Raw genomic sequence first — 21,237 nt, 5'->3', positions numbered from 1 at the left:
CAGTTATAGTTTGGTAAATTGTCTCAGCAAACAGATTAAATCAGGTTGAGGGTAACCAATGGATTTCAAACCTGTTGGTGAATTGGAGGGATGTACTCCAAGCATGTGAGGACTTCTCCCAGCAGAAAGTGTGGATGAGAACAATTTGTTCAAATGCCCATGAAAGAAGATGAAGCAGATATTTTGGAATGCTTAGAATGTGGTCAGACATCAAAAATTCCATTCTGGGACAGTTGTCTAGACTTCTCTCTTTCCTCTGGACTCTAATGACTTTGGAAAAGACATTGAGATTGGTGACTTTGTGCAAATCTGACTCACTTAAATTTAATTTATACAAGAATCAATAAATCAAGAATTTATACAATTCACCCTGTCATTGGTTTTCTTTGAAAATAAAGGACAAATATCTCTACTTCATCTTTCATGAAACTTTTCTCAATCCCCTCCAGCTTTGGGGATTTGAATGTTCTCCCAAATTACCTTGTATGCACTTTTGATTTTTTTTTTTAGAGTCATCTCCCCTCCAAGTGGTCATATGAACTTTTTGGTTATGATTTCAAACTTGTATTGGTCTGATAAGTCAAAGTTGGACACATTGTACCTTGATGCCAACATAGGGATGTCATTTTGGTCCTTATTGAAAACAAAGACAATCAGTCATCTATTTTGTATGAAGTTAAATGTTCAAGTGTTATATCTTCCCCTGTAGAATGTAAATTCTTTGAGGATAAGGGTCCACAATATTTTATCTTTGTAATCCCAGTGCTTTACTCAGTGCCTGCCACATAGTAGGCATCTAATAATTCTTGTTAAAGATTCAGCATTTCAATTATTTCCTTAATATAAGTATTCCCCTCCACAGAGGCAAAATGTAAAACATGAGTGTTTTCTTCTCATATATAAGAAGATAGACAGGAAGATAGACAGCCAAATAGACAGGAAAGCTGGATGAGCAGCCCTGAAAAGGGTTTGGCAAGTTGTCACACCAGAGATGTGCTAGTCATCCTTGAACACCCCATGAGTTACCTGAACCTTTAAGAAAATGAGGCATTCTTAGAGATGAGGAGTGAATACATTCCAAACTTGGGGTAGGGAGCAGTATCTCCCATTTTCTAGATAAATATGAATGAGAATCATATCTTCCTTTCATGTAAGACCTATCTAAAAGTATTCGAAGCCTTCTATTTCTTTTAAAATTTTGTAGTACCATTGCAAACCTTCAACTCTCCGTTATCCTTCATTCTTATTCCTAAAATGACTCACCTTTTGTAATTATTCGAGTGATTGTGATATCTGTTAAGCTTGTTCTCCCATGAGTCCTGATTATAGCCACCATGCATCTTTTTCATTCATTAAGCAAACATTTATTAGTGGATATCAGAAACTGAATGTTGTATATCCTAACCAAATATATGTATAACACAGAAACATTATCTTTTTCCCAAAATACTATCCTTGCCCAGCTTTCTTATAATTAATTGTCCAGGGCACCTTCATTCTTCCTGTCACTGAGACTTATATGACCTCAGGGTCATCCTCAACTCTTTACATTCACTCATGTGAAATATTCAGTCTCTTCACAACTTTCATGTCTTCTTTCCACTCACACAATCACTATCCTCATACATGTACTAATCATTTTTTGCTTTTACCTAGTCTTCATATTTTAAGTCTGTCCTAATTCCAATCCACTGGAATGGCAAAATGATTTTTCTAAAGTATAGATTGGATGGTGTTACTCTTCTACTTAATGAGCTTTGGTGATTTCCCCATTACCTCCAATATCAACTATAGGGCTGGAAATATAAACTATTTTGGTTTTCAAAATCTGATTCCTTTCTTTCTAGCTTTCTTATCGCTTTACTCTCCTCTATACTTTCTATTTCAACAACATTGGTCTTGTATTTCTTTGAATATGACATTCAACAGCAAAATAATGTTTTGGTCATGTATACTTATTGTGTATCTAATTTATATTTTAATGTATTTAACATCTACTAGTCATCCTGCCATCTAGGGGAGGGGGTGTGGGGGGGTAAGGGGTGAAAAATTGGAACAAGAGGTTTAGCAATTGTTAATGCTGTAAAGTTACCCATGCATATAACCTGTAAATAAAAGGCTATTAAAAAAAAAAAAAAAAAAGAATATGACACTCAATCTTCTTTTCCTCTCCCTTTATACAAACTATCTTCCATCCTATTCTGACCTCTTACTTTTATATCTTAATTTTCCTAACTTCCTTCCAGACCTACTTTAAGTTTTCCAGAAAGCTTTTCCTAGTCTCCTTACCTGCTAATGACTTCCCTTCTGAGAGTGCCTTTCAAATACTATATATATATTAAGCTTTAGAAGGCAACTTCTTTATAACGGGGATTATTTTCTCCCCCTTTCTTTGTATCTCCAGCACTGAGCACATAATTTCATATTGAATAAGTACCTAATAAATGGTTGTTGACTTGTAAAATCTGTGCAAGTACTGGGAATAAAAAGATTGACTACAATGGTCACTTCTTTCAAAGAATCTAGGTTTTATTAGAGGATATGGCATGTATTCCAATAAGTTTGACGAAAGCTAGTGAAGGAAGAAGAGAGAAAAAGAGAGATCCAGACAAATACTCCAGAAGAATTAGAGGAAGGAGAAGTAATTTTCAATTGTGAGAATAAAGGTAGACTATAGAAGAGCTGTTACCTGCCTTGAGGAAGAGAAGAATTTTAAAAAGCAGAATCAGGAAAGAGTATATATGCTAGTTATGTCAGATGTGACAAACAACTTCTCATTCCGTTTGGCTGGAATATAGAATTTGGGAAGAGAAATAATATTAAATATGGCTGGAATTGTAACAAGAAGATATATGTATATCTACTAATCAATTTATCTATGAAGATATATATTTGAGAAAATATGGAACATCTTATTAAGCTCTGTTTATTATTGATTGTGAAAAATTAAATAAGTACCAAAGATACAAAAGTCTGATTAGTCTTCTGGAGTTGGATTATGGAGAGCCTTATATATTAAGCAGTTGATTTTTGTTTTTTTTCCTAGAGGAAATATGGACCCACGAAAGGTTTTTGAGCAGGGAATGGTATTTGAAGGGAAAAAGACTTATACTTGTTCTTTAAGAGATTATTTTGATAGCTATTCAAAAATGGATTAAAAAGGACAGAGACTTGAGGCATGGGGGGCCATTAAAAAACTATTATAATAATCTGTGTTAGAGATGAACAAGGCTTGAACAATCTAGCATCATTATGAGAATTGTCATATTAAAAAGATAAATTTTCACTATTTCTTTGTTAAAGTGAAAAATTATCTCCTTTACCATCTTAATTTACCTATTTCAAAAATCTAGACTTTTAAAATCAGTTTTTCTCAAAACAGAGGAAAATTTTCAACTCAGTTCAAATATATAAACACTGATACTTTCTAAACCAGACACTAGTAGTCTTTGTCCTCATAGAAATTATAGATTTTTAGGGGACTATGACACATATTAATCCAATGCTAGGGTAGTAGCAGTTGAAATAGATTATGAGAGACTGCTGAGGTAGGATTGATAGGACATGTTAGCTGATTATATCTGAGAAATGATGGAAAGGGAAAAGTCAAAAGATAATTCCAAGGTTTTGAACATGGGAGAGAGCTTGAATGGTTGTGCTACTTCTAGAAACAGCCAGATACAATGGATGTTAAGAGGAAAAGATAATAAATTCAGGACTGGTCTTAATGATTTAGACCTGCCCATGGGGCATCCAAGGGCAGATATCTTATTCATAATCGGATTACAGGTTATACAAATGAATGATAATTAATTTTATTGATAAGATTTAATTTAAAAATCAATGAAACTACTTTAAAACATCTTTAGCATCTTTTTGAATTACAAACTAATTCCACTCCAGCATTCCCTTCTAAGGTTGCATATTCAGGCTTCTAAGAAGAAATTGGACAACTTTTAAAGTTCTATTTATTAAGTGTTGAAAAAAATAATTAAATGTCAAAGAGGAAGTCTGATCTGACTTCTTCCAGAAATGTATATTGTATATACCTATACAATCCTAGCTTAATGGTACCTAAGAAACTTAGAGACCCCCTTTTCCTTGGGAAATGGCTTTCTTGTGATTCCACCTCCTAGACTCTGACACAATTTTTGCTATTTGTAACTAGAGTGAGTGACTAAGCAGTATTCCCATGATCTAGGTCTGCTGATCTTGTAATTTCTTCTAGTGCCTAGTGGCACAAAAGTCCAATTAGTAATGATGAATACCAATCTGTATCAAGTAAGCATTGCAAACATTATCCTATCTCTTGCTGCTACTGACTTGGTTATTAATATATTAATCATATACTAAACATTTGTAAGTTGGTGGGGCAGTTGAACAAATATAAGGTGGGAGACCGAAGATACAGTTTTCTGATATAATCCATTACATTTGGTAGTCATCTGTTGCTGGTTGATGAATGGCAGTTTGTACACATAGTCTCATGTTCTTTCCAAGCCTATTAGCAGTCTCTAAGATATTTTCCCTTCATAGAATCATAGACTCATAGCTGGAAAAAACTTCAGAAATCATTTAATCTAATCTTTACCTGGGCAATAACTCCCTTAAACAATGTTTCCTACTTATAGTTATCCAGTCTCCATTTAATGACTTTAGTGCTGGGAAATTCATAACCTCAGGTGGATTCAAAGCTCATACATGCATGGGGGGTGGAGGTAGGGGGAAAAATCTGATATTTTGATATAAAGTGTAGTTGATAGGTCATTGCGTTAGGGACAGAACTTCAAAATTTTTAATTCTAAACTTAACTATCAATTAAAATGACCATTTTCATGTACAAAGTACAATATAAGAGGATTGTACACGAATCTATTAAAACAGCTTTTCTGCTTGCTTTTCATTTTTAAGTATATTATAAATTCAAAATACAACTTTCAGATCTGACCTGTTTATCTTTCTTCTGGCCTTCCTTATGTTGGTTTTTTTTTTCCCATTTTGGATGCATCAAAAATCTCTGTTTCTGTCTCCTCTTTCCTCCCCCCCTTCCTTCCTTTTCCTTCTCTTTCTTCTTTTTTTTTTTTTTTTTTTTTGTTTTTTTTGTTTTGTTTTTTCTCTATCATGGCTTAAGAAATAGAGCGACGCAGTAGAAATAGTAAGCTGTTGGAATTGGAGATCGGGGTTCACATCACATCACAGGATTATTTGGATCATGGGCCAGATATAATTAGGCATACTCACTGAACTTCAGTTTCCTCATCATTATCACGCTATAAAGGGCTAAAGGGTAGAGGGAGGCGGTGTTCTAATGACAGCAGCCACTGGGCCACTCCTTTCAACTGAACGTTTGGAGGCTAGGGGCGCTCTTCTCTGTCCTATAAAAAAAAAGCCAAAGGGCAGCGTTGGCTGCTGAAAGCCTGACGGCCAGTACTCAAGGCTCTTTCAGAGTCAGGCAGGGTCTGGGGTCGCACTTGTTGCCCAGGCCTGCATAGCCCGCAGCCACCCCGGGACGTACCCCTCCCTGCGCCCCTCTCCAAAAGCCGGCGCTGCGGCGGTGAGCTGCAGGGAATCCCCAGCTGCGGTGGGCCGGCATGGTGAATATAATTGAGCTCAGCCACAGTTAGAAGGTCAGCGAACCCTTCCCGCCGCTGGGCTTCGGAGGAGATGGGCCGCTACTCGGGCAAGACTTGCAAGTTGATCTTCATGCTGGTGCTCACCACCGGTTTCTTCGTGGCTGAGCTGGTGTCGGGCTATCTGGGCAATTCCATCGCTCTTATCTCGGACTCTTTTAACATGCTGTCCGATCTGATCTCGCTCTGCGTGGGGCTCACCGCCGGGTTCATCGCTCGCCGCCACACCCGAGGTGCCCAAGCCACTTACGGCTACAGGCGAGCAGAGGTAGTGGGGGCATTGAGCAACGCGGTCTTCCTCACAGCCTTGTGTTTCACCATTTTCGTGGAGGCCATCCTGCGCCTGGCCCGGCCAGAGCGTATTGATGATCCAGAACTAGTGCTCATCGTAGGGGCCCTGGGACTGGCGGTCAACGTGGTGGGCTTGTTGATCTTCCAGGACTGTTCCTCCTGGTTCACCTGTGGCCGCCGCCGGCGACGTCTGAATGGCAGCAAAAGAGGTCCCTCGGCACCTCCGGAGGCAGTAAGCGCGCAGCAGCAGCAGCTGTCTGTGCCAGCTGCTGGAGTACCGGGTTCGGATTCGGCCTTAACTCTCCGGGTGGCCTCCGACCCTCGGAAGGCGGAGAAAGGGGTGACTCTGCAGCCGCGTGAAGCAGGTGCTTTTCAGTTGCATCCTCTGGATATCTTATCCTTCTTTTCTTCTTCCCATTCAGCCCTTTTTCCTTTCCTTTTTTCCCCCTTCTATTGGTCCCCCATTCATTTCTTGTCTTATTTTACTGCACTCAACTCAATTCATAGGATTTTATTTTCCTTTTTTTTTTGTCTTTGCCTTTATTCAGCTCTATCACACATACTCAAAATTGGAAAAAAATAGCATTCTTTTTTATTTAATTTATAAGGATGATCATTTCTTCCCTCATTTCTCAAGTTTTAGGGGCAGGGGAGGAGGATATTTTTTGTTTCCTTTGAATTGGTTTTAACTTGAATGGAAAAGTGAACAAAGTCCACAGCTGATCACACGGCTTATTTCAAGGCCAACCAACACTGTTCTATTTGTAATGGAGGGAGGCTTTTTGTGCATACGTGGGTACGTCTGTGTATGGAGGATAAAGGGGACCCTACTAATCTGATAAGGCTTTAAAAATTGTTTTTGAGTCCTTTGGTTCTTTTTGTTTGTAGAATTATACACAACACAAGGTTTCTTCTTTGAATGCAGGTGATTCTTTTAACACCCAGAATGAACCTCAAGAGGAGACTATGAAAAAAGAGAAAAAGTCGGAAGCCCTGAATATCAGAGGTATGTTATTCTAAGATCTTTATGAAAAAACAAAACAAAACAGACAATCTTTTCGATAATGCATACTTCCACAATTGTTCTTTATTTCCATTTGGTTTTCAGGAGAGGAGAAATTTGTCTGAAAATATTAAAATTGCACTTACCAGTGTAATTGATTCCCCTAGTTTCTTATTTCCTCATTGCTTCTAACGGGATATTACAGCTCAGTTTTAGAGTGATACTGATCATATCCCTTAGTTGAACACATTTGCTAATTATTACTCTTCTTTTTTACTCCTAATTTTCCTTAATCCTATAGTATAGTCTTTTTTTGGTAGAATCATAGAAGCATTGTAGTTTAATGGAAGGACTATTGATTTAAAGTTGGATGAGCTGGATTCTAATCTTTCCTTTTTCCGCTTACTATCTGTATGATTATATTGTGCAAGTTATTTGACTATTCTGTGCTTCTAACTCATCTCTAAGGTGTTTGTGTGTGTGTGTTGGAATTGGACTACACCTTTAATCTATGATATATTGGAGACTAGTATTTTCATCAGTTGGTCAGTTTCAGCTTCATCTTCAGGAATGTGAGACCCTGGGAATTGCCAAGGCAGTTTTTTCTAGAGGGTCAGACCCCTGAGGCCCTGGAATCCAAATTTTCCTCCCATGAAATTTCTTTCAAGTACAACCCTGAAGGTCCCAGTGAAGGTCGAGAGTTGATGGTTTAATGTTTCCACCAATATATTTTGAATTGTCCTGCCATCTGAATTCATGATCATAGAATCAGCATTGGTTTAAGCAGAATTTTTCAACTTGATATTTTGAAAGAAAAAAATTGATTATTTCAATATAATTTCTTTCCTTTTGTAATTTTGTTTTGCATTATAAACATCTTTCTGCCAAAAAATAATGCTCCCCCCTCCCATCCCAAAGTTCAAATTTTCTGCTCTAGGGTACTTTTTATCTAGGTAGAATTTTGTCCCAACCTTCCCTTAGCAGCATTAGAGCCAACATGTAGGGACTGGGTCCCCCCAAAGACAGAAAAACCTCTTCATGACTTTGGGAAACATAGTAATGATTAGACTAAACTTTAGACTGGACATGGTGGTGCATCCCTGTAGTCCATTCTGGAGTGATTGATTCTTGTGGATCATTTGAATTGCAATAGGAATCCAACTGATCAAGTGACCATTCGAAGTATAGCACCTATATGGCAAGCCACTAGAATTTTATTTTTGAGGGGAAGGAATACAAGGCTGCCAAGGGAAGAGTAAAACAGCTCAAGTTAGGTATGAATCAGGTCAAAATTTCTTTGATACAGGAGTAACTGCTGCATTTCCAGCCCAGATATGATTAGGAGAACCATTCTCAAAAAAAGAAAAGGCAAACTTCACATGGTTTGGAAAACACTGGATGAAATCTTAATGAACTGCTATGAAAGAAAACCTTTCCCCAACTCTTTTCCTATAATGCATAGTCTGTAGCACTGATAATTTCCTCAATTATTAACCCCTAACCAACAATTATTTATTAAGTGCCTACTGTGCAAGGTTCTGGGTCTTGGGTATGCAAAGACAAAAGATAATCCTTATCTTGATGGAGCTTGTATTCTACTGGGAGGGTGAGGGGAAGGGGAAGGGGAAGGAATTAGAGTTAAATGACTACCATGTGTTCTATGCTAAATAGTACCATGTGTACTATGCTAAGTACTTTACAAATATTATCTCATTTGATCTAGAAACCAGAGGCATCCAACATGAACAAAACCATATATAAGATTTTTTTTTTAATCACATATTTGGTGTGGTTAGGAAATTCACTATTAATAGGATGTTGTAGTAAATTCTGTAATATAACTTATCCCCTTCCCCAATTCATATTTAAAAACTAGATCAGTTTACATTTGCATTTATTTAAGTATTATTTTGGTTATTTTCCTTCAGTTATTTAATTTTATTCCCACCATAAAATCAGTAAATCTATTATAATCCCTAAATCCCTTACAAATGGGGAGAGGGGTGTATAGAGGTGATAATGGATGCACTTGATAAAATTCCAGTAGGACCTAAGAAATTTGAAGAGTATCAAGGTTTCATTTTTATCTTTGTATTCCTAGAAAGAGCAATTAAGGGGTCAATGAGTGCTAGGACTAGAGTCAGAAAGGCTCATCTTCCGGAGTGCAAATCTGGCTTCACACACTTTATGCCTGTGTGACCCTGGGCAAGCACTTAAGTCTGTTTATTTCAGTTTCCTCATCTGTAAAACAAGAAGTTCATGTCAAACCACTTCAGTATCTTTGCCAAGAAAATCCCAGTGTCATGAATAGTCAAAGATGATTGAAAATGACTGAACAACAAATTCCTACTAAGAGGTGGCATGGTATATTGGATAGGGAACTGGCTTCGGAGTCAAATCCCATCACTGACACTATCTCTGAGCTAGTCATTTAATGTCCCAATACCCCAAACACTAAGACTTTAGGATGCAAAACAGTTGCAGATCTACCCTGGCTGAGGGAGTTTTCTCAGTGGGAGTTCCCTGCATTAATGAAATCTTGGGTCCAGATGCCCCACTTACAAACAGAATCTAATACTGGCCTTGTTTCTTTCTATTCCTCCATCTCTGGCTCCAGGCATTTTCACTTACTGTTCTCTATACCTGCAACTCTCCCTTTTAACCTATATCTACTGACTTTCTTGGTTCTAAGACTCATCTCAAAGACTACTATGTGTAGGTCTTCTTTCCAGCTCTCCTCACCTCTGAAATCACCTTCAACTTGTCCTGCATGTTTCATATATATATATATAGTTGCTTTCATGTTATCCCCCTCATTGGAATGTGAACTTCTTGAGGGCAGGGATCATGTCTTGCAATCCCCAGCACTTAGCACATTGCCTGACACATAGTAAGCTCTTCATAAATGTATATTGACTGCCAATCAGTTAACACAGTCTTTGTACATAATAACAGTTTAGCATTTATATAATGTTTTAAAAATTATAAAACACTTTATTCACTTTGTATCATGTGTGTATCATTACAAAAAATCTTGGAAAGTAGATGCTAATATTATCCCCATTATACAGCTGAGAAAATTGAAGCAGAGATTAAGTGATTTGCCCAGGATCATACAGCCAGTAAGAGTCTGAGACAGAATTCAAAGTGGCATCTTCTTGACTTGAAATCCAAAATTCTACTCATTATGCCATTGGTACTGTCAAGCTTCAGTAATTCTTTATTCATTGCCTATTGAATTGACTAGAGGCAATAAAACAAAAGAACAGAAAAAAAGGCTGGGAGGAGGAGGAAACAACAAATCTGGATACTCAAAAATTCAATTAAGTGAATACTTGAACATATGGATGGGGAAGAACCTATGCTGATTTGTGAGTAAATCTGAGCAATGCAAGTCTTTTTCCTGTCTTGTCAGTATCCTGCATACTACACACATTGAATTAAAGAGTACAGCTACTGTTGTTGTATCTTGCCAGTATTATCACTGTGAACATCCATCTCTTCAGCCTTTGTTAAGGCTATGCTAAAGAATGAATTTGGAACCACATGGAATTAGATTTGAAAGGAGCCTTATAGATGATCTAGTTTAACCCCTCCTCATTTTCCAGAAGAGGGAAGTGAGGCTCAAAGTGATTGAGTCACTTCTCAAAGGTCACAGAACTAGGTAAAATGGCAGAGCTAGAACCAAAAAGAGTTTACTGTAGGCTGTAGGATCATGCTCTAAGGTACCCACTCTCTCTTTTCCTCCCCCACCTTTTCCTACACTGCACACAGTCTGTAGCATTGTTAAGCTTTCATCATGTAAGCAGCTATTTTAAAAGACAACAGTGTGACCCCAGAACTGGGGAAATGTCTCACAGAGCATGCTGTTTATAAAAAGCTGTTTCTTCTCCATTTTCACTCCTGTCTCCACAGCCCTAATTCTAATTGAAATCTGAGATTGTGTTGGAGGAAATCCCATATCTCAGACTCCATCATTTTTGACTTGAATCTATAGGGAAATTGAAGCCCTAAGATTTGTGACAGAACTTTATGTCATGATTCATAGGATCAGAGTTTTAGAGCTGGAAGAGATCTTATAAATCGACCTCCTTCAAATCTGTTTCCAACTGAGAAAATATGGCGAGAGAAGTTAAAGAACATCCTTAATATCACACAGGCAGCAAGTAACAGAGCTGGAATTTGGATCAGGTCCTTGACTCACACTTTTGTACTGTACTGTTCTGTTACTTGACTTGTAGGTTCAGGCAGGATAGGAGGTAGGAAGTTTGAGTCTGAAAAAGATAATGAACATTTTTATCTGATATGAATATTTGCCATTTTCTAAGCTGTAACTAGTTGGAACTTCATATATCAAATCTTTTGGAAAATCACTACCTCTTTGTCTTAATGTGTCCCTTCCTCCTTGTTTTATTCTAATCCCATAGTACTTTTTAAATTCATCAAAATACACAAAGAAGTAGGTTTGCCATGGTGATGTAAAAGACTTCTAGTTTATCAACAAATTCAACAAAATGCATGATTTTCCCAAGAGCAGAGATGATGTCAAAGACAAGGAGTGTTATTTGATACTAATTCATGATTTTTGATTGTTCAGTTTGTTTCTTTTCTTTTTTACATTTGCTAGCAACTAAGGTAATAGAAAGAAATTCCATCTTTGAAATACTTAGCAGCATTGTGACTAGCCATGTGATTTAAGTCATTTTCCAAATGATGAACTTTTATTGAACTCTACCAAACAATCTTAGTCTATAAAATAGGTTGTCACTGCATTTGTTGCTATAGCTATTAAGATCCACCAACTGTATGGGGGCCAAGCATAGAACATTATTTCAGATAAAAGGAAGTGCTTGGTGAGTTTAGTTTAAAAAATTAAATGGTTGGGAAAAAAGCAATGGGTAAAGGAAGTTGAAGAGAATAAAATGTAGGTTTTATGTCAATAATAGATATTTATAACTGGCTTTAGCAAGTAGTAGATTTCCCCCCATAGGAAGTCTTTAAAAAGAGACTAGATGACTACTTGTTGGGGTATCTTTTCAGGTATGGATTGGATTAGGTGGCTATGAAAGTCCCTAATAAATCTAAAATTCTGTGATTCTTTGAAAATCATTCTCTCCCTCATCCTTGGTTTCCTTATTTGTAAAAATAAGGGTTTGAGATAACTAATTTACTGTCTGGTATGTTGGACTTCATGACCTGAGGTGCCTTCCATCTATGAAATTCTGATTCCAAGAGCCCCTTGAGCTCTGAATCATTCTTAGGGGAAATGGAAGGATATCTCCAAAGTTTTACACAAAACCTGAATATAGGACTTTTATCACAGAGATACAAAGGGCTTTTAAGATCATATGGTTCAACCTTCTCATTTTACTGATAAAAAAATTTGAGGCCCAGAAAGATTAGATAACTTACCAATGGCCACACAAGTAGTAATTGTCAGAATTTGGGTTTAAACATCAATTTTTGGATTTCATATCTGATATCTACATTCATGACATATTGACAAGAGCGGTCCATATCAGAAGGATTTTGACGGAAATCAGGCAAAAATATTTATTGGACATCTTCTCCATGTTTAACATTGTGATGGGCATAATGATTTAAAAAATAAAACAATTATAAGATATTACCCTTACCCTTAAGGAGTCTGCAATCTAATTAAAATAACAATGACAACACTTAGGAAACAATTAGGAAAAAAATAAAAATGGCTAAGGTAGTTTAAAGTTATCAAATGAATACAAGGAGATAGTGAACCCACACAAAGTGTGCATTTTTTCTTTTTGAGAAAAGTTTTATGGATCTGCCTTTTTTTACATTACAATCCTTTACAGATTACTCCTACATTAGTATAGTTCTCTTGTAACAAAATTAAATAGTTAAGTACAGCTGATAATATAGTGACCTCAGGCAACATTTTACCCCCACCATCACCTTCCATTCATACACACTTCAATATTTTGAAAAACAATAATAAACAGAAATTCACTTTTCTCCTCCCTTTTGCCTGACTGTATATTATACATGAAATTTATGGAATTGCTTTGGCCTTGAGCATTAAAGATTAGGTCTAAAGATTAGGTTTCTTTTGGATATTGTGAAATATTCTAGATAATTCTTGAGTTGAGAGAGAGAAAGATAGACAGAGGGAGGTGGATGGGGGGGCGATGGGAGATAAGAGATAGAAGAGGGAAGGGAGGGAAACAGACAAAGCAGAACACTTTTTTCTACACTATCAGTCTAAACATATTTTGTTTATACTTTCTGAAGTCTATTTTCCTAAGACCTAGGATACATGTCTATGTCTAGTATTTCCTTCCTTAAAGGGCATTTAAAGACATTTCTGTTAACTTTAATACCTCTAGTACCTCTTCATTTATTGAAGAACAAATAGTTTGTCTTTTGTTAAACACAAAGCTATGATAGAATACTTATTTTTGAAGATGTTTTAATCTAATGTTTTAGAATATAAAAATTGAATAAGTTGTAGGCAAGTCTTTACATGGAAAAGTATAGTTTGTTTAGAAAGAAAGTTATTGAAAAAGAACTTTTTGCATCACCTTTTGTAACTGTTATGCAGTCATTTTCAGTTGTGTCCAATTCTTTTGAATTCCATTTGGTGTTTTCTTGGCAAAGATACTAAAGTAGTTTGTCATTTTCTTCTCCAGCTCATCTTGCAGATGAGGAAACTGAGATACATAGCTAAATAACTTGCCCAGACTCATACAGTTAGTATGACCTCACTATCCTTCTAAAATATTCAAGACTAATCTAAAATAGACATCTATAATTACATGCAAAAATAAGTTTCCTTTTTGTAAGATTTTGAATTCCAATTTTTTTCTCCTTCCTTCCTCAAGATAACAAGCAATCTGATATAGGTCAGCATGTACAATCATTTTAAACATATTTCCATATTAGTCATACTCTTAAAAATAGTCAGAACAAAAGGGAAAAAAAAAAAACACAAAAAATATCAAACAAACCAAAAGATTCGAAATAGTATGCTTCATATGAATAGTATTCCATCTTCATGATTCTTCCTCTGGATGCAGATGGCATTTTACTTCCCAAGTCTAAAACTCCAGACATTTTCATTAGTTGACCTCCATGCATGGAGTTTTCCCCTTCATTCCTGCCTTCTAGTTTCTCTGGCTTCCTTCATGTTCCAGCTGACATGCTATAATAAGTCTTTCCTATTTCTCCTTAATTCTAGTGCCTTCAATTGTTCATAGTTCAAAAGTTCAATTGTTGATTATTTTTGTTTGATTTTTATATAACTTATTTGTAGATGGTTATTTGCATTTCTTTCCCTGATTAGATTGTATGCTCTGTGAAGGCAGTGTCATTTTTGCTTTTCTTAGTATTTTAGTATATAATAAATGCTTGTTTACTTGATTCTCTGAAGAATGACTTTATTTGTATGTCTTTCTGAGCCATCATACTTTTCTCATAAAGTAATGTGTGCAAAAATCTTGATAGGCTTGAGATGGCGTTTGTGTTTTTCACATGTTTTGTTTTTGTTTTTTTCTGGTAGGTGTTCTATTGCATGTAATGGGAGATGCACTGGGATCTGTGGTTGTAGTAATTACTGCTATCATATTCTATGTGCTTCCTCTGGAGGGAAATAAACCATGTAACTGGCAGTGCTACATTGATCCAAGCCTTACTATTATCATGGTCATCATCATTTTGTCATCTGCTTTTCCACTCATCAAGGAGACAGCATCCATCTTACTACAAATGGTTCCTAAAGGTATCAATTTGGAAGAATTGGGTAAGCTGAATTTACTTTTAATTTGTGGCACCTTTATCAATGTAATTTTAATGATACAAATACACATATGAATTGAAATTACAATTTTATTGAAATCTCAGATGAGGACATTCCCATTACTGTGCATCTAGACCATATTAATGTTAAATAACCCAGGTCTTCCTGGCTTCAAGGCCAGCTCTCTATCCATTATGCCATACTTTTTCTTAATTTTAATGACATAAATTATATGTGTGGTATTTCTGGGGAAAATTTTTATTTATATATTCTGAATTCCTCAGTTCTCTGGGGTTGTAGAAATTCAATCATGGATTTTCATTCTAGTTATGTGACCCTTATGTAAGACTTTACATTTTCTGTCCTGTATTTTTATGAATTTTGAAAATATGGAACTCAAGAGTCAACACTTGTACTTTTCACCCATATGAGATAGACCAAGTGATTTCTTTTAATTTGCCATACCCTTTTTGTCAAGAATCCTTGTTGTCTTGCTGCTCTCAGTGATCTGAAAAGCATTTTTGCTTCAGATATTGCAGAGTTGCTAGTTGAATTTTTAAGTATGGCAAAGGTTCTCAATTTATTATAGCACATGAAAACAGTTGGATTAAAATTCAGATCATTCTTGACCTCTTTTTGGATTGATCTGTTTTTTGTTTTTTTTGTTTTTTTTTTTTTTGCTTAGCCTCGGGTTAAAAACAACCTATAAGTATTAGTTTTGACTTTGGTATAAATCTGAGTTCAAGATGTGAATGTGTCTATGTGTGTGTGGGTTGTGTATATGTCTATATATATAGTATATATGTTTGTATATTGCATTGTATATTAATATATATATGTATATTGTTAATAAAATAATTTAATGGGAATAATCCAAACATTGCTAGGGGAAAATAATTATGCCATATTTCAAACTGTAACTGCCCTAAGAAAATGGAATATATTCCATACAGTACAGGTTTTTAATTTAGTAAAATTTTAAATTGTGTCCTTTTTCAGTTTGGCAAACATTTTAATTCACAAAATATCTCTTCATTCTAATTTTGGTATTGAAAATATTGATAAGACACAGTCAGTGTTTTGTGATATAGTTCACAAAATGAATATACACTCAGGATATCTGATTTTTTTTTAACAGACCTCAGACGGTCCCAATTCCACTTTTTCCATCTCCACATTCTACTGCTACTGTTCATTTGTTTATGTTGTGTGCAACTCTTCATGAATCCATTAGGAGTGTTTTGTGGCAACTCATTTTACAGATAAGGAACTGAGGCCATCAGGGCTGTGTGCCTTTTTTTTTTTTTCCTATAACCAAAAATTTCCCCAGTATCCTTCCCCTTCATTCTCCCAGAAAGTCATTATATATATATATATATATATATAATTAAAGAAAAAAGAAAGGGAAAAATAAGCTAAATTAATTAATACATTTTTAAAAATCTGAAAATCTCTGCAGTGTACCCTAGTCATGGATGTTGTACCTCTGCAAGTGGGTGGGAATGGGAATGTCTTCTCATATCTTCTTTGGAACCAGAATTGTTTGTGATTTTTCAACATTCACCATTGTTTTGTGGTTATTCTTTTCCTTTACATTGTATATTGTTGGGCCCTGAAACCTTCCACTCCACCCGTTTTCCATGACCCCTATAACACAATGCTTTGGCTAATAGTACAAACTAGCATTGGTTTGAGGCACCCGGGCATGTATTCTGCTGACAGGTGTGCAGTAGGTGTTCCAGCCAGAGAAATAAGTCACAGTCATGCATTGAGTACGTGCTGAAAACAGGGCATGAAGTCCCCTCCACTGGAAGGACTATTGCTGAGAAATGTGACCTGGGGGAAACAGGACAATTGGGGGGAAGATATAAGGGATAAGGGATGAGGGAGAAGTAGAGACATCATGAGCTGTACCAAATAAAGTCTGCTTGCTGCAACCTTCTTTGGGTGTGGTGACTGGGTAAGGAAAGGTACTGCCCAGTTAGGAGTAGCCTAACGGTATATGTCGTTTTCTTGGCTTGTGCACATTTATTTTTGTTGTATTCATCAGGTCTCCTAACCAACATTTCTTAAGCCCAAGATGGCACAATGGATAGAATGTTAGGTCTTCTAGCTGTGTGACACTGGTCAAGTCATTGGATCTTTATTTAGCTCAATTTCGTCAACTATAAAAGAGGCAGAATAATAGTACCTACCTGTGATGTTGTTAATAAGTTATTTGTAAAAATATCTTCCAGAGTCATTAGTATCTCCTCTTGGGATGATATTGATTAGTTTTCTCCCTTAACTCTTGTTCCTTAGGGAAAAGATTTTATTATAAGCTAAAACTGCAGAGATCTAAAATTCCTGTCTTATTTTATTTCACTGCAACGTCATTAATCTTATGCATGGGTCCAACCTTGCCCTGAGGTTGTGATGGTGATCCATAATACCTTTGCATAGACTGGCCCCCATGCCTGTAATGTACTCCTATACTACCTCTACCACAGTGAATCTCTGGTTTCCTGTAAGGCTTACCTTAGGAAATCTGTGTTTACTCCCTAGTTGCTGAGATCCTCCTAGAAATTATTTTGTATCTATACTATATATACTTAGTATTGGATTTTCTGTGTACTTACATTTTCCCCTCAATAGAATGTAAACCACTTTGAGGACAAGGACTATTTCATTTTTTTGCAGCTGCATTTTTATCAACCAGCAGAGTGTCTGACACATAGTAGGCATTTAATCAATGCTTTTTGAGTGAATGAATGATGCTTTGGGAACTTACAAGCTAGTTAGACAAAAGAATGCACATAGAAATGGCTAAATATCAGCATAAGGCAAGCTATCATGACATGCAAAAATTGGCATTGGCATTGTTATGTTCTGTGAGAGTTCAGAGAAAAAGAGAATTCACTTTGAACACAATCAAGACATTGCCTTATATGAAGAAGCCTTTCTTTAATGCCCACCCCTTCAAACCATTTTGTTTTTATTCCACATATATGTGCTTGTCTCCCCACTGGAATGTAAGCTTTCTGTGAGTAGCAATAATTTTATTTGTAATATCTGTATCTATAACACCTAATACAAATGGCTAGAACATAGTAGGCATTTAATACTTGTTAATTTTTTTTTCAATACAGCAAGCTCTAGTGAAAGGGATATTAGACTTAGAGGCAACTGAGGCCTGGCTTTGGATTGAAATTTCCATTGCAATGCCCAATGATTGTTTAATCCAGAGTTTCAGTTTCATTCTCTATATAATGGGACAATAATACTTGTATGATTTACTTCTTGGATTATTATAAACAAAGTGCTTTGAAAATTTTAAAATATTATGGAAATAAGGAGAGATATTTGTTTAGAGCACAATTAATTTTCTTAGGATGAAGTCCTTTTAAAAATGTTTTGGCATTTTGAAGATTCACAAACCATTCCCTTTCCACTATACCTATCCTGTGCAGCTGAATATTGTTGACTTGTTGATGTGTTTACCTGAGCATCTCCTATTTAGTCATTTTAGTTCAAACATTTATTTCCTGAGGTAAGTGTTTTCTTACCTGGTGAGGGCTGATTTAAATCAAGACAAGTTATTTGAGATAGGAACATTTAAATGGGCTCCATATATTGTAGTGCTGTTGGACAGAACTATTGGTTAATAATTTTTCTTTGATATCTTTATAAAATAGTCACTCTTAATTCTGGTACTCATTTGTATACTATCTGTTCTTCTCTCTTCTAGTGGGCAAGCTGTCCAATGTACCTGGTGTTAGCAGCATACATGAAATGCACATCTGGGAACTTGGAAGTAGGAAGAACATTGCCACTCGCCACATCAAGTGCCAAAGCAGCAAAGATTACCAAGATGCCAATTTGAAAATGCGAGAAATTTTCCACAGTGCAGGGATCCATAATGTAACCATCCAGCCAGAATATGTAGACCAGGAGGAATCCTTGGATCAGGACTTGATGCTCCTCTGTAACTCACCGTGCATCTCCAAAGCATGTGTGAATCATCTCTGTTGCCCTCCAGAGATGCAATCCCTTACTCACATCAATGTTTGTGCAGAGCCCAATGGTTGTCCTCCAACTGCAACATATAGGAGTGATGGCTTAAGTCGAAATGACACAGCTGCAATTATCATCGAAGCAGAATGTCATGGTGATAGTGGGCCAGCCGCTAAAGAGAAACAAGGAGATCTGATCTTTGTCAATAGCACCCATTTTTAATTTGGTCTCAGCTTTGAAAGTCAACTGATTGAGAAAAGCAGCTTAACCACCAGTCACCTCATGCTAATTCTTGTGGGACAGATTTCCTGAATGATGACCAATAACCAAAATTAGTAATGTAATAATGTGTTAAAATAAGGGATGAAGTCCTTTTTAAAAATTTGGGCAATTTTAAGATTCACAAGCTCTTCCTACCCCACCCTACCTAAACTATGCAGGTGAATATTGTTACCCTGTTGACCTATTAACCTGTAAACCTATGTGTTTATCTGAGCATCTTCCCTTTAGTCAAGAACATTAGTTTGAACATTTATTTCCTGAAGTAAATTTAAAAAGTGTAGCGACAATGTGAACTAGAGACTAATTCAATATTTTTGGAGGACTGGGATTTGAATATTCTCTCCTCCTTACCCTGACCCTTTTTTGGGAATCATTTTTGACTGAGTTATTTTAGTCTACTGAGGTGAACTCTGGATAATATAAGCTTTTCTGTTGTGCTTTTCTGAATCCTCAATAATGAATTTCACAGTAGTGTTCTATTCTGTCCTTCCATCTCTCTTACATCTTCTCTTTGATAGAGAATAAAATGGGGTCTTAATAAGCTCGAAAAGACTGGAACAGTAGAAGAGATCATTGAGTTCAACAAAAGAAATTTTTTTTTTCTTTATAATATATTTGCTTCAGAGGTGGAGAAAAAAAAGTGATTGTCTTTCTTTCTTTTTTTTTTTTTTTAATGAAGACAACCACAGCTATAGGGTCAAGAAATATTGAGTAAAGTTTTTTCACTTAACATTGCAGGAAAATAAAGTCATATTTGAGGCAGCATGCATTTCTTGTTTTCAACAGTCAATCCTACCAATATTCAGGATCATATTATGTTTCCATTTTGATGTTAGACAATTTCTAATTTTCTAGTACAGAAGTCTAGATCTTGCATTATCCTTAATTTGGTCACAAATTGAGTAGCATATTACTTGGTGTAAAAGCGGCTTCCTAGTTCTTTCACGATCTTTATTGGCATTGATTTCAAGGCAAGTCACTTTTACTGAACTCTCACAGAAATTATAAAATAAGGATATCAGTTTTGTAAGATGATACCATTCCAAGACTCTGCTCTACACATCAATCAACTGAGATGTGGTGATTGAATCAAAATGTTCTAATTAACCTGTCAAAGTCCTATGTCTTCATTTGTCTTGGGAAGCCTGAAGTCACAGAGATGGTTAGGAAGCCCATCTAGTTTGAAACTGTATCCTGACTCCCAATGTAGTGTGTTTTCCATTGCATCACATATTTCTCGGAGGTATTTTGAACAGTTTGTGCTACTGATATTAAGTAACTCATTTTTTATTCAGTTATAAGTGGTGCATGGGAATGACTATAAGTTTGAAACCTTTACTGTTGTGCTTTAGAAATCTATCCATATTAGGGAAAAGACATTTCTTATTTTCCTTATTCATTTTTTTTAGAATCAACTTGGATTTACTCACATTTGAAAACTCCTTGTACTAAGAGTTGAAGACTTCTAAGAGATGTACACTAGATATTGTAATGATTTGCGTTATCAATAGCTAAAAAAGTGGACTGGATCACCTTTTTTTTTTTTATTCCCCTTATTGTGGGTAAGAAATGGGAAGGTTCTTTTCTGGAGACAAGGATATAGTGAACTTCTGGCTTTGAGGCCTGTTTCTTGATTTAACAGCAATCCAATGAAACTTTCTCATTTCACCTTATTGAAAAGTATTGTTCATGTGAAGTTCAGTACTAAGGTCTGATTTCAATGAGTAATTAATAGTCAGACTGAGGGCATGGATCATATAATAATAAGTATCAAAGGTATTACTTATGCATTCCCTAATTCTAGTAGCTGTATTTGTCTTTCTGATTTCATGACTTTCATGAGTTCATATTACTCAGCTATCTTTGATTTAATGAAGGGGTTGATAAGTTCTATTTGGGGAGTTTGTCAATATAAAATATTTATCTTGAATCTACTACAAGGTTTAAGATTTATTGTATTGAACAATATCCAAGTGAAATAGGATACAAAGAAGGAAATCCAATTATGGTTTTCATTGAAGCTTACTATTTAGTTAGAGATGGGAGTGAAGAGATCAATATGGGACTACTATATAAAAGTTTATATAAATTTAGGAATTAGATATATTCTCACAGGTAAGACTGCAGGATTAAGAAGGCTATTAGCAAATTAGGCAATTTAAACTGAAACTTGTAATGAACCAAGAGAAGGTAGGAGTTAGAGAGGGAGGAAAGATTTCCAGACTTGAATGAGAGTTTGGTCACTATGTCCATCAGTATGTAGA

At 35.9% G+C, this 21,237-nt stretch overlaps 1 protein-coding gene across 2 annotated transcripts in view; it reads left to right on the top strand.

Annotated features, from left to right (window-relative positions):
- The window catches only part of LOC116419118 (zinc transporter 10-like), a 42,462-nt gene extending 23,003 nt beyond the window's left edge, over positions 1–19,459 (top strand). The window contains exons 1-4 of one of the 2 annotated variants that reach the window (XM_031937386.1): positions 5,270–6,286; positions 6,847–6,927; positions 14,462–14,701; positions 18,426–19,459. In XM_031937386.1, the coding sequence (XP_031793246.1) occupies positions 5,665–6,286; positions 6,847–6,927; positions 14,462–14,701; positions 18,426–18,913 (1,431 nt within the window). In that variant the 5' untranslated portion in view covers positions 5,270–5,664 and the 3' untranslated portion in view covers positions 18,914–19,459. Of the gene's footprint in view, positions 1–5,269; positions 6,287–6,846; positions 6,928–14,461; positions 14,702–18,425 lie in introns of those variants that run through there. The other variant, XM_031937387.1, reaches the window with a different exon arrangement.
- Positions 19,460–21,237: the final 1,778 nt, after the last annotated feature.

Source organism: Sarcophilus harrisii, chromosome 4 (genome assembly GCF_902635505.1).
Source record: "Sarcophilus harrisii chromosome 4, mSarHar1.11, whole genome shotgun sequence".
Taxonomy (NCBI): domain Eukaryota; kingdom Metazoa; phylum Chordata; class Mammalia; order Dasyuromorphia; family Dasyuridae; genus Sarcophilus; species Sarcophilus harrisii.
The sequence above is the reverse complement of the archived record's forward strand: the minus strand, read 5'-3'. Positions and strand labels throughout refer to the sequence as shown.